The 13,289-nt window shown below is 44.8% G+C and overlaps 1 protein-coding gene across 2 annotated transcripts in view; it reads right to left on the reverse strand.

Annotated features, from left to right (window-relative positions):
• LOC138471851 (collagen alpha-1(II) chain-like) overlaps positions 1-13,289 on the reverse strand; it is a 1,536,387-nt gene that overhangs the window by 279,501 nt on the left and 1,243,597 nt on the right. For both annotated transcript variants that reach the window (XM_069609694.1, XM_069609695.1), the window contains 4 exons: positions 9,600-9,653; positions 6,417-6,470; positions 5,732-5,785; positions 5,475-5,582 (listed from right to left, as the gene is read on the reverse strand). In XM_069609694.1, coding sequence (XP_069465795.1) covers positions 5,475-5,582; positions 5,732-5,785; positions 6,417-6,470; positions 9,600-9,653 — 270 coding nt within the window. The remainder of the gene's footprint in view (positions 1-5,474; positions 5,583-5,731; positions 5,786-6,416; positions 6,471-9,599; positions 9,654-13,289) is intronic.

Here is a 13,289-nt window from a genome sequence, read left to right on the forward strand (position 1 = left end):
CTGGGTGGATTCTGATGGTACCTCTGGGGATTCATTTCATGCTTTCATCCTGTTTACATGCTAAATGTGTGGGGTTCTGGGGGTTTTGTTTGACTTGATAATTGAGGGTTTGGAACACTTCTACAGTTTTGGAAGGTCCATGCTACCTAGCTAGCACTTTATTTTCAGATGGCGGTAGGAGGACTAGGACTCTGTCCCCTACATGAAATCTTCATGACCGGGCTCGTCTATCATAAAGTCTATTTTGTTTCTTCTGGGATTGCTGCAGCTGTTGTTTCACCTGCGTATGTACCAGGTCGATACAAACCTAAGTATTTTACACTAAGTATGCCACATTCTGACCTGTAGATTCTTACTCACCAGGTCTTCTTGTGGATAGGTACAACCTATCCTGGGTTTTCTTCCAAACACCAGTTCAAAAGAGGAGAAACAAATGGAATCCTGATGTGTGTTCTGCATGGCAAAAAGGGCCCATGCTATCAGCTCATCCCACTCATGGGAATCTTCATCTACAAGCTTTCCAGGTGGATTCTTCAGGGTTTGGTAAAATCTTGCCACAAAGCCATCAGTTTGGGGATAACAAATGCATAGGGTGTCTATGAGCAGGAGGTTCTTCAGGTCAGACAGATGTTTTGACATGTAGGTGGTTCATTGGTCTGTCACAATTTCTTTAGGAAATCCCACCTGGGAGCAGACTAGGGCAAAATGTTTTAGGATGTTTATTGCTGATCAGAAAACGATCAGGATATCTAGTAGCATAGTCTACGATGATGAGGATGTGGTTGTTACCACGTCTGGAAATGCTGAGGGGACCCATGATATGCACCCCTATGTTAGAGCTGGCGAGGTTAACAGTGGTAAGAAGTTGCAAGGAAGCTTCGATCGTATCATTGTGAGAGGTCCTCTCGCAGACCGGACAGACCTCCCAGTAATGTTTGATCTCAGTGTAAATTCCTGGCCAAATGAAATGACTTAATACATGGTCTTGTGTCTTGGCTATTCACTGGTGTCTCATTGTTAAGTAGAAATGGACATGATCCAATGCTAGCTTTCTAAAAGGTGGCAAGACCAGCAAATGGTAGCCTGTTGGGGTTGTTTTCTAGGCGCTAAAAAAGCCCCTTTTGATCAACAAAGTGTGTTCTTGCTTTCCGAAGTGCTTCCTCCCCTGACAGCATATCCTCAAACATGTTTTGAAGTGAGGGATCATTTCTTTGGGCTGCTGCAAAGGCAGAGCTAAGGGCTTCTTGGGTAGTTAAGAGGGTACACACTCAGGGTGAGTGGTTCATAATTAATATTTTAGGGTTTTAGTGTGGAATGTGTAGACCCAAAACCCTTATTTGCCTTTGGTATGACTGAGGTCTGTAGTTTCCACAATAGTCATTGGAAAGTACTTTTCACATACGATGTGTACCATCGGGTCCCCTTCCTGCACTATGAAAGTCTATTACTATGATTTAATAGCCACAACTTGAGCTCCCCTGATACATGCAATCTATTAGCCTGCCCCTACATCTATACCATAGTTAAGGTCAAGTCCAGACTTCGCTGCAATCCTCATAATAGCTCCTGCTGGAAAGTGCACACTGTAGACGCTAGTGCTTGACTTCTGGGAGGAACACCCATGTCTTTAATATTAAAGAGGTAAAGGTCGGAAGATTCTGTGGTCACTTGGAAGGGCAGCTCGTCCATTTTCATAATGCTCTCTACTCTAGAGCTGCATCTGGAGATGATATGCAGGCCTCTAGACGGGCCTCCAGGTGTTTATGCATTCCCATTTCTGAGACCATCAGTCCCAAAGCCAGGTGGACTCATTGATCTGGTGAATAAGGTTATATTTAGGAGTATGTACAAAGTTGGTCAATTCAAAACGTGGGTCAGAATGGCAAACAAAAGTCTTCTTGCTTCAAAAAAGCTGCCTTAAAGGTATCTCCCAGGTGTCACTTACAGTCTTTAGTAACAACGCTGCACCGTCGAGTGAATACCTGGTCCTGGGTAAACCTCTCGCTACAGGCAACAGATTGCATAGCACCTCTCAGGCCATTTTAACAATTGTGTTGAAGTTCTAGGTTTTGCTGCTGCAAGTTCCACACCATTTCCCAAAGATGATGTATGTTAGGAGACTCTTTTAGTGCCAGATTGTGATGTTTTCTCTCTGTGTGCCTCGATCTCCTCTAGTACCTCCAGTTCTCACCACACTTCTGTCTCTCCACTGCTTACTGCTCCGCTACTTCAAACACCCACACCGTCTATGTCACTACCTGGACTTTCTTAGGGCTTGTGTCAGGCTTCTACATATAACTTGCGCATGTGTCTGATAATCATGTCTGACTTGGGATTGGTTATGCCATAAGATTCTGGGCTGTTTAGTGGTTCCAACGCTGTAACTTCACTATGTGAATCGAGCCTTTAAGATGCAAGTTAAACACCTCAGAACTTTCGCTCCCATGCATGGGTGGGGAAACGCACAAGCAGTGTTTGCAGAGAGTTGGCAGGGCTGTCAAACCCTCTGTACCCATTCTGGTGGGCTGAGCCCACCGGAGAGATGTCATGCTGGGGACTAAGACTGGTAAACACTGACTTCCTAGTGCCAATGCAAGATTTCTGTGGGTCTGCATGGACACGGGACACAGTGGTTAACTCTGCCTCTTGTGTTAGATTCTTTAAATGGCCAGTAGTTTTAGTTGATTCAATGTGGTGATACCCTGCCTTAGGCCCACAGTTCTTTGTGGGTGACAAAGGGACATTTATCATACCCTTCCTGGGCCCATATGACAAAAGCAGTGCTGGGACTGGCCCCCTGAGACGCCCCTCACAAGCACGCCATAAGGGCTGGTTGAAGACTGCAATGGACACCACAAAGTGATATGCTATCAACTACTATTTTTCTATATGATGTGAAAAGCACAGAGCTGCCAGAGCTTTGATGTGCTGGGAGGGATCCATGTGTTAAAATCGCGGCAAAAAGGCCTTGGTTTTGCCGCCGCAATCCGTGTAAAGGATGCAGGGGACACCCCAGACCCATTATACCATTTAAGGTGAGCGGGCGACACCCCTGCAACCTCTGTTCCCCTTAAATGGTATAATGGGGTACAGCTTTACCGGGTCAAACCACTGCATTTTTGCCGCAATTATTTGTAAAGGCGACATTTTTGCCGCAATTGTATTACTGCATACCGCTGGGAGGGTAGATGTTTCCAATGAGCGATGTGGGTCAAGTTTCATATTCAATGATTTTGTGCAGTTTTTATTTAAAAAATTGTTGGATATGTGGTGTGACCCGGAGTGGATTTGTTTGATTAATTGTGTGGTGCTACCCTACAGGTGAGTTTGGACGCAGTTAACATCTCAACGAAGTGGTGTTGTCGTACAAGCAAGGCTGGACTGGGTGCGTCTTTCAGGTAAATCCTTTGCATATTGCGACTCTCCTGAGCAGTCCCTACTCCTTTAAGTAGAATCAATTATTCTTTGTATCGGTCGCATGTTCTCCACCTCAGCAATTTATCCAAGCACTACTCTATTCGGGTTGCATGAGGCATCTATGTTCTAAAAAGCCAATGAGCCATTTGGCAACCATTGCTGGAGTCTTAAGGTGACTGCCTCCTCAGATACAAAGGGTCTTTAAACTTTTGCAATTAGATATATTGCAATTCCCTTCTTCCATCTGTGAGAAACCTGAAGGTGTCTCCCAGGGATCTGTCATCCAGGTGGCCAGGACATGGCTATCGCTATTGGATCCAGTTCCTGGGGGTGAACCAGTGAGGGAGGATCACCTGGATGGGGGGCTCCTCGGGGAGTGGAAGTGGGACACCAATGGGTGAGACGCGGTATCCCCCTTCTTCTAATAACTTTTCCCCAACCTACCACGTAGAATACTTAAAAACTCTCTAACCCCCAACCCCCTTTTCCAAAACAAACACTTTCGTACACCACGAAAGACGATGGACAAACACCAGACCCGTTTACCTGACTTGTCTCAACACAAGGGTCAGGCAAGGTCAGGCAATTCACCAGAATCACGTACACCTAATGACCCTTTCCCTTCCCACAGGGATAAAAGGTGGAGCTCGAGAGCACAATACGAGCAAGACAGACCGCACGGCGAGACAGCTATCCAGGCACGGCCGTTCATGAGGAGGAGAAAGATGGCGCGAACCGAGAGGGTGACAAGGAGAGAAGCGACCTTGCTCTTTCCGAGTAAGGCCTGTGAAACCTGCACTGCACTGAAGGAATCGGAAGCCCGCAAACAATGGCCAGCGTGTGTTGCAGCAGATGTCAACGGTACACAGGGCCATCCTCTGCTGTTAACCAAGCTGGGAAGAGACGCTTGCCACTGTGGTACCGGCCTTGACTCCAGAGACAAGCAAAACCAAACGGTTCATCACAGCCGGCGCTTCGAGGGGGAGCCGATAAGAAACCGAACTATGTTGAACAAAAGTATCAAACGGCTAATTGAAGAAAATACAAAGAACTGTTAATACGAGAGGGGAAAACCAGCTACAGAGGAGTCAGGCATTATGTGGGTGCTTACTCTGGAAAACTGTGACCGATTACCCTACTGTTGAAACTACCATTACCAGAAGGCCTGGGGAAATGTGTGAAAGGGTTCAAAGTGGTCATACAGGGGTCTAGTAAAATCCTCTGTACAGTCGAAAGTCTGACCGGCAGATGATTGTGAAACTAAGGGAAGTGAATCCTGCATCGTAAGAACTGTTTAAGGAATCGTGTGATTGGCAAAAGTTGGCAAACGTGAACCCGATGGAGGGATGTTCATGGTGAATTGTTTAAAAAGACATTAAGATTTGTGAATGCCAAAAGAGAAATTGATTTGAAAAGCCGTAATAAACCCGACAGAGGGAGGCAAACATTCGAGAGGGGTCTAAACCCCAGAAGAGGGTGACCCAGGGGTGAGGAATCATCACCTCAAGTGCAATTGGAAAGGAACCTTCGTTGTTTGTTATTTTGATCACATCAGGTCCTCGGGGGCAACTTAACCACCGAAGGTCCTGATAGCTGAAGCTGGAACTGTCGGCTCGTGCTGAGAAAGCTCGAGTGTGTGCTGTGCTCAGGAGTCCCACCTTGTCCCGCGCTGAAAACATGGGGAAGGGAGACCCCCGACTACCACATACTGACTTATCATTTGTGAACACTTCTTTCCTTCTTGTGAATCTTATCCCACACCCATTTGTATTAGTTGTAAAAAATGGCAATAGGTTTTTCTTAGTATAGGCCCTTTTATTTGCCAATACACCACTAGGACTGCCTTATTATTATTTGATGGTCGTAGATTGCTCCCATTTTAGATTTAGGTTTAGATTAGGTGTTTTTCCAACCCGCATATACAGTTTAATAAACACCCTTGAACTGTGATCATTTGTGTCTGTCTTTAATGTTGCCACCATGAGTTCCTGGCACTTCTCACTGGCATTACCATACTCGCCGGCCCGTTGCTTGAATGTCTACAAAGCAGATTGTACCTCTTTTCCTGCTTCGCCTGGGGCTCCTTCTGTTCCTTTTGGCCCTGCTGCTCCAATCTCCCCAAGGGGTCCTTGGGGGCCTGGATTCCCAGGGTCCCCTATATCTCCCTAGAGATAAAGACACACTTTAAAACAGATCTTGACACTCTACAAATCCGGCAGTTCAAGATCACAAAACATACCATATCAGCATTGAAACCATTTAGCATGCTTCGATAGACATGAATGCAGCTCTCAATATTTTCTGGGATACTGACCTGGTCACCTTTGGTCCCATGAAGTCCTTCTACACCCGGTGAACCTGGGGCGCCCTGCAAAATTTGACATCAACAATATATGATTAATACCAATGGACTAATCCCCCGGCTCAGGAATAAAATAGCTTTGTAACCATGTGAATGGCAGAGACTTGCAATTCTATAGATTTAGTGTGGGTGAAGTATGGCACCATTGCAAATGCTTTAAAGTATGACTCAGAAATGTATATAATATAGTTTGGCTAAAGCAATGAGCTTGATGATGAACCTTCCAGTATAGTAAAGAAACTTAGAGAGGTGGTGGCAGTGTCACTAGAAACCACAACCCATTGTTCGTTAGAAACAGTGGGACTGGAAAAATAAGTGGGAGACTAATTCTACAAAGAAGGAGCAGGGAGAAGGCGGACAGCATGGCCGCAGTGGGGCATGGGGATATCTAATGCAGCACGTTAACAAATCCAAGATGAAGTAATCCAATTGATTGTTTTGTGTCACAAGGGAAGTACATCACGACAGGGTGTGGATGTGTTCTATGTTCCCAAAGCCCGTAAAGAGGGGAGGTGTGCAAACATTCAAAGCATGATCTAAAGCCTTTTTCATTTAAGGCCCAAAAGACATGTTAAAAAAAAGTCAAGGACTAAATTGATGGGTTAGAACATGATTATGCTGTGAAAGAAAGATGTACCTGTTCGCCGTGCAATCCACTGGGTCCCTCCTCTCCTCGGGCTCCAGGTTCTCCCTAAAAGGGAAGAAAGTTAACCAGAAAGATGGTCAGGAATTCTCATGGAAGCCAGGAAGGGTGGTGATAATCAAAACATGTGGCATTTAGATCTTTGAGATGTGCTCTGTTCCGCTACAGTGTCTGCAACAGATTCCGTTTTCAAAATGACACATTTTTTTCAGGGAGCAAGCAACCCACTTCATAATGCTCCTTCCATTACACATCACCCTTCTCATTTTTCAGCAAGAAAACCCTATGTCGCAGAAAGGATGCTAGTTAAGGGGTTCATCTATGAGTGAGCAGGGTCAGATTCTACTTCCCATTCAATATTTAACGACCCTCACTATAGACCACCTCTTTGAATGAGTTTGGTTTGGTCTCCATGCTCATTTAATGTATGGTCACCTTTTCAATTGGTTGTGTACGAGACGAGTTGTTAGGAAAGATCTGTCTTTTGTAAACTTTCCCTCCATAATTTCTCTGGACCTTCAATCTTTTTGCCTTGTTTTTTTAACCTGTTCTGACTTTTTGAGGGGAAGCAAAGCCTTCAGCCTCACTCTCCTGGACTTTTGCCATTTGTTATGGGGAAACCGATCAGTCCTTCAGACTATCAGTACTGGAAAACTATGTTTCCCTTTTTGTCTTTTACTTTTGGCAACATTTTAGCATTGCACATAGCATCTTACAATGCAGTCAGTGCAACAGGGATACTTAGCCTTTTACACTTGGGATTTTTGGTTACTTTTATACATGCCTACAGATGAGCTGGTAGCAGCAATTTCATTTTGACAATTTTTGGGTTATTTCTAGTGTGCATATTCGCGTTTATCGCGTATGGCTACTAAACATGGCTAGTGCCCTAAAATGGCCACGCCACAAGATTTTCACTTGTTGTTTGGCCATATTGTTAGTTGGCCATCTTCATGCCTTCCCAGGTCAGGAAATCCCATAAAAGGTAATTCACTTGCACAGGAAAGCTGCAGCGTTTGCAGGCTAGTGATGCCATTGTGTGGGCGTGTCCCAGGAAGGGGGTGGGACTGGCTGGTCCTATTCCACATCTGAGAGCCAGAAAGTTTAGGTGTGGGATATGAGTGAAACCAATAGTTGTCCCTGTTTGAATGGTGTCAATCAGTAACATTTGTGGGCCTGGACCCGCTTCCAGGCTGGCTTTTGGATAAGAAGAGGACTTTTCTTTAGATGAGCAATAGAGCCAAGAATCCCTCCTAGAACAACAGCTGACTGAAGATCTAAAGAAGACTCCTGAAGAGGCCTAGCATCTCTTCCTGCATTCGGCTCCGTGTAGCCATGTTGGACATGCTGATATGGAAGGCCTTGCGTGGTGCTTCAACCCCTGGACTGTTGGGACCAACCAGTCTCAATGTGTTCTCAAGGATCCATCTGTCCTGAGCCTTCGGAAGTGTCCCAGGACCACCCAGTAGAATGTCCAGCTCTCGCTAGAACCGCTAGAACCGTTGCCGTTCTGCATTTGCTGCCGGAACTTTGGTGGTCGCCAGCTTGCGGTATAAATTGCCTTCATGCCGAATTTCAGCCTCCCAGCCTCAAGTGATCATGACCTGGCAGGACTACTACAACTGCAACTGGAAGGAAGCTTGCCATCGTCTGTGTGGTGGCCGTCACTGGAACTCTCCTTTCCCCTTACTGTGAAGTGTCCTGAAGAGGGCTGCATCTATGAATCTTGCATTTCTCCATCACCAAGGGTAGCACTCTGCTCCTGGACCCCATAGGAAGAATCCTTGCACCTGCAGCTCCTGGGTTCCTCTTACCAGAACCAACAGCAGGAAATCCAACCTCCAGCAACCCCGCAGCCCCCCACCCCAGTCGACTAATCCAATCATCTAGGAAAATCAGAGTCAGGGGGTAAGTAAACACAAAGAATTTGTCTCCCCCTGTCCTCCAAAGGATAACATTGAGAACAAGTTTCCTTGTATCCTTTATTCCACTGCTTTTTTGTCTTCAAACCTGAGTAATAAAACCTTATCTAGTAACTTTGCTGATGCATCTTGTCTTTTGAATAGTTACCATCACAAGCGACTTACCTGCTGCTGATAAATTCTGGGGAGAAGCATTGTAACTTTTGGAAACAAACCCCCATTCTTCTTAGGGATTGAACTGCTGAAGTTAGGGAATATCCCTTGTGACTTGGTTCCATCTTCACTGCATCACTTTATTTACCTCCTTTGTTGATTTAAGTCATTGAATGCATTTTAATGATGACGTAAATATGTTTATCATTGCATGGTGTGTGATATTATCAGCTGCTTGTTTGATATATTATGTGGGTTTAAGGCCTAGAATAAATACTGCATTTGTGTACATGCATGTCTAAATTGAATTCTCGTGTACTCCATGTGTGGACTCATTGTGGACCACTGACTCCACACACACTCTCCAGAGAGTAGACCGGACTGCTCGTTATTGCTACCTTGATTGGGTTTTGGATATCCTGAGTTCCCCTGGTCACTATAACCAGGGTGGCCTCCTAAAAATTGTCCACCAGGCCAGATTCTAGAAATCCATATTAACAGGAAATGTGCCATTTTGCATGCCAAGGAGCATCACCAAACAGAGCTCAGAACCCCATGTTCACTAATTCCTTATCCTCCTTCTCTCAACTGGTCCTCGCTTGAGCCAGTAAGGGCACTCCATCGACACACGCATTTAATACGTTGCCTCTTCCTGAGGGGGTTCCACCACTGAACAGTGGGGGTGGGGATATGGTGTTCCTTTCCAACTAGATGTTACTGAGACCCAAAGCTTGTTTCACATAGGTCATCGGTGTCCAGGGGTACGGCTCGCTACTCTATAGCAGGAGGAGTTATGAACTTTCCAAAGAAACATAGGACATATGCAGCATGTACAGTATTCTATAGGACCAGCATACTTTTAATTGAATAAATATTTTTCTAAAACATCTCTCTACACAGTTTACATTTTATCCATCCATGAACAACCTCCAATTAGTACAATGTATGAATACCAGCTGTAAGTGAAACCTCTACAACAGGCCTATTACAAGAAGGTGGCTCATTTGCCAGTGGGCCATAGCACCTTCATGATTCTGGTCATGGACGACATGCTTTCAATCTAGGCCTCCCAGGAGCAGTAGCAGTGCTGTTACACACTTACCTTCTCCCCTTTGTCCCCCGAAGGCCCTTCCACACCAGGGAGACCTTCCCTGCCCTGCAAAATAAAGAATCATGATACAGTGATTTGCGACGAGATACCTACGGGTGAGGAGCGCTTTATAAATAAATAAACAAACAAACAAACAAACAGTGACCTGAAGGAAGTGCAATCCCAGAGCTCTGTACACCCCTGGGCTCTAAACTTTATAGCCTGCTGCATATTATTGTTGGGCATGGTCAGGGTAATATACTTTAAGCTGCTAAAGGTCTGCAATCAGGTGCAGGTGTCAAAATGCAGGTGCAGTCACTGGAATACAATGTCACACGTTATTCTGCTGGAATATTAGGGGTTCAAAGCTACGGTTCATGGACAGAGTTATAACAGGCACAGTTCACAACTAAGACACCAAAAGAAGGAACACGTTACTTACCTGTAACTGTTGCTCTCCAGCATGAATATTCATTGTAGTCAGGCCGGGAATCCTCAGTAAAAATAGAAAGCAGTCTTGCTTTAAAATCTTGAAAACTGCCTTTCTCCCATTAACCAATCACTGGAGACTGGGTCATACTGCACCCATCCAATGACAACCGTCTCACTAAGCTCCACCCCCAGTGGCAATCTTCAGATATGAAAGCACGTGAAATGACAGTATGAACCCAGACGAGACAGGGGGGAAGGAGGGAGGGTCTGCATGTGAGTCCATGCCAGACCCGTGCTGGAGAACAACAGTTACAGGTAAGTAACTTGTTCCTTCTCCTGCATGGGGTCTGGCATGGACTCACATGCTCGTGAAGGTCCCCCACTGGATATTACATTTTTACTGGTGATTTTAACTTAAAAATGGGAAAAAGTGGCGGCACTGTTGATGGTGCAGTAGAAGAGGACATGACATTTGGTATTTATCCACCCTTTCTGACGGAGGCCAGTGCAGATAGCAGTGGCAAGACATTTATGGATACACTTATTGAACTAGGGCTTAGGGCAGTAAATGAAGGATTTCCATCCGATGTTCCAGGCAAGCATACCTTTGTAAATACCAGATATTGATAATTGGTCATGGATTAAAGGATTTTGAGGTGGTTGAAAGCGATCATGGCCCTCTTGTCTTGACGGTATAGACTGGGGATTATCCCCATTTACTGGGGAACAATGGGGTCGAAGTGGGCGCGCAATAAAACTTTGCACTGGGGGAGCGTGGATTCAGACCTGATGGTTACTAGGGTAATGTATGCAATCATAGATAATCCGGAGAAATGTCTACACCCTGGTGTCCCTGACCAGGCCAAATGGCTGGTCTGGGGTGATATAACACCAATCATCAGTCAGGCATTTAGGAAAATCCCTACTATATCAAAAATTGACCCATGGAGTGTGCAGTGGTTTAATGCAAAATGTAGGTTGGCAAACAAATCCTCTTACCTGCTCTTAGGCAGCAAAGCAGAGATGAAGAGGAAATAGCCAAAGCTAGGGCACCTTCTAAGAAGACCCTAAAAAATAGGAAACAGGAACTGGCGTAGCAAGCTTGGTTAAAACTAGAGAGGGTGGCGATGTCAGGCAACCTAAGGGATTACTGGAGAACCTTCTCTGACGAATTACACACTAATGACAAACCCTCGAATTATCATATAGACTTGGGGGGGGAGGTTAAATGGATTAAACATTTCTCAACATTATACGATAAAACATGTGATTAGAGGGTCGAGAGTACTTAAGATATTGCTGACCAACATCCCGTTGCTTGTAATACTTGCCAGATTACTAGTTCTAGTCTGGTGGCGTTGCTGAGTGAAGTTGCTATAGCTCTCGCTGGGATGGCCGATGGCAAATCAGCAGGACCAAACTCAATACCAATTGAGTTTTCTAAACATGAGATGGTGGTGTGGGTGCCAGTAGTTACTCTGATCCTTAACGTGATATTACATCCGAAGGCCCTACTAGGATCTAGGCGGGGGGCGATCATAGTACCAGTCTTTAAAAAGGGTGACAGACATGACCCAGCATGCTACCATCCAATCTCTCTAATTGACACCTCAGCAAAATGGCTTGGATGGGTGCTGCATAGAAGGATCATGAATTGGGTCACAGAAAATCGAATACTCTCAGAATATCCGTATGGCTTTCGTGCGGGCATCGGCACAGTCGATCAAATTCTGAAACTGAGCTTTATCTTGGTGGTTACAAAGGAACGATCTATCAAGGCTTCATGGACCTTTCCACTGCATTTGATTGCATTAACCATGGCAAGCTCTGGGAAGTACTTTGTGTACTAGGTATGCCAGAGGAGATTTTGCAAGTCTTGGTTCAAATGCATTGACATTTATTTGCAAGACTGAGGGTGGGCACCTGAAGTAAAATAACTCAGGCATTTCGAATCATTCGAGGAGTGATGCAGGGGTGTGTAATAGCCCTGCTACCTTTCAATCTCTATATAAACTCACTGCCGAATGCACTGCTCGACCTGACAAGTGACATCCCCAGGATGGCTAGCCAAAAGATGTGTGTACTTTTGTATGTTGACGATGCAGTTTTGATAGCTAGAACAAAGCAGGCTCTGCAAATGTCGGTCAATGGGTTTAATAACTATATGAGACAGAAAGACTTGTAAATAAACGTAACTTGGGTAAATCAAAGGTCATGTATTTGGGTAGTAGTAAACCTTGGGGAAATACAATATCCATATAAGGTAAGAAATTTGATTGGGTCACTACCTTTTACTACTTAGGAGCTACGATTTCCCATGACCTGAGAAGGTCCCAAAACACATTAAGGAACAAACAATGAAGGCTTACCAAATCAATGGTTCAATTTTGAGATGTGGTTTGCGATTTGGTGGGCTGCCATTAGACCATATTGTCTGTATTTACTCTGCAGAAACAACACCATTGTTGATTTATGGTGCAGCAGTGTGGGGTTACCAACTTGCAAAGGCAGGCCAGGTCAGTTAAGATCAATTCCTGAGGAAAATCATGGGCGTGCCTCAAGGTTTTCCGGTGTAGAGAAAGAGCTAAGTACCCCCACCTCAACCAGCTCGCCCACAATGTCTATATGTTGGGAACCAGAGTTTGAGACACGTGCAGTACCATTGAAAATACTGATACCAAAGAGACTTCTGGAAGTAAGGTTCCCATTGAGAAAGCCATACCTGAATACACGACAGTATGATGGCCATTTGAATGAAATCCCAGAAGAAACAGGACCAATGAATGAAAGAGAAGAATGGTGACATCACACAAACCAAGCCTGACGTACATAGAAGAGATGGAGGGACAAGAGAATGCAGATATTCTATAAGGCATCAAGAATCAAAAGATAAGTGACATCTTGGACTCAAGATGAAGACACTTATGCTACAGAAATGAAGATATCAAGTAATTTTACACGTGTACATATGCAAGGGCAGACGAAGTATCCTTGAGGCTAGCTAAGTAGTGAATAGATTGTGGCAAGCGCCAATGTATACATATATAGGAATACGTAAAGAATGGATGTTTCCATTACGTATTATATCAGTGCTGGACAAGAGAAGGAAGGCCTTTTTCAGTGTGTCACAGTTGAAAAAGCAATTGAATTACAGAAGCAGGTTTCAGAAAAGCGAGGCTGGTTGAGCCCCAAGAAGCCAAGGTCTTATCGGACTAGGATGAGCAGAAAATTGTTACAAATTGTGTGAAAGAACGAAACTCCTGCTCAGAA

The sequence above is a fragment of the Ambystoma mexicanum genome, chromosome 8 (genome assembly GCF_040938575.1).
Source record: "Ambystoma mexicanum isolate Mex_15411 chromosome 8, UKY_AmexF1_1, whole genome shotgun sequence".
NCBI lineage: Eukaryota > Metazoa > Chordata > Amphibia > Caudata > Ambystomatidae > Ambystoma > Ambystoma mexicanum.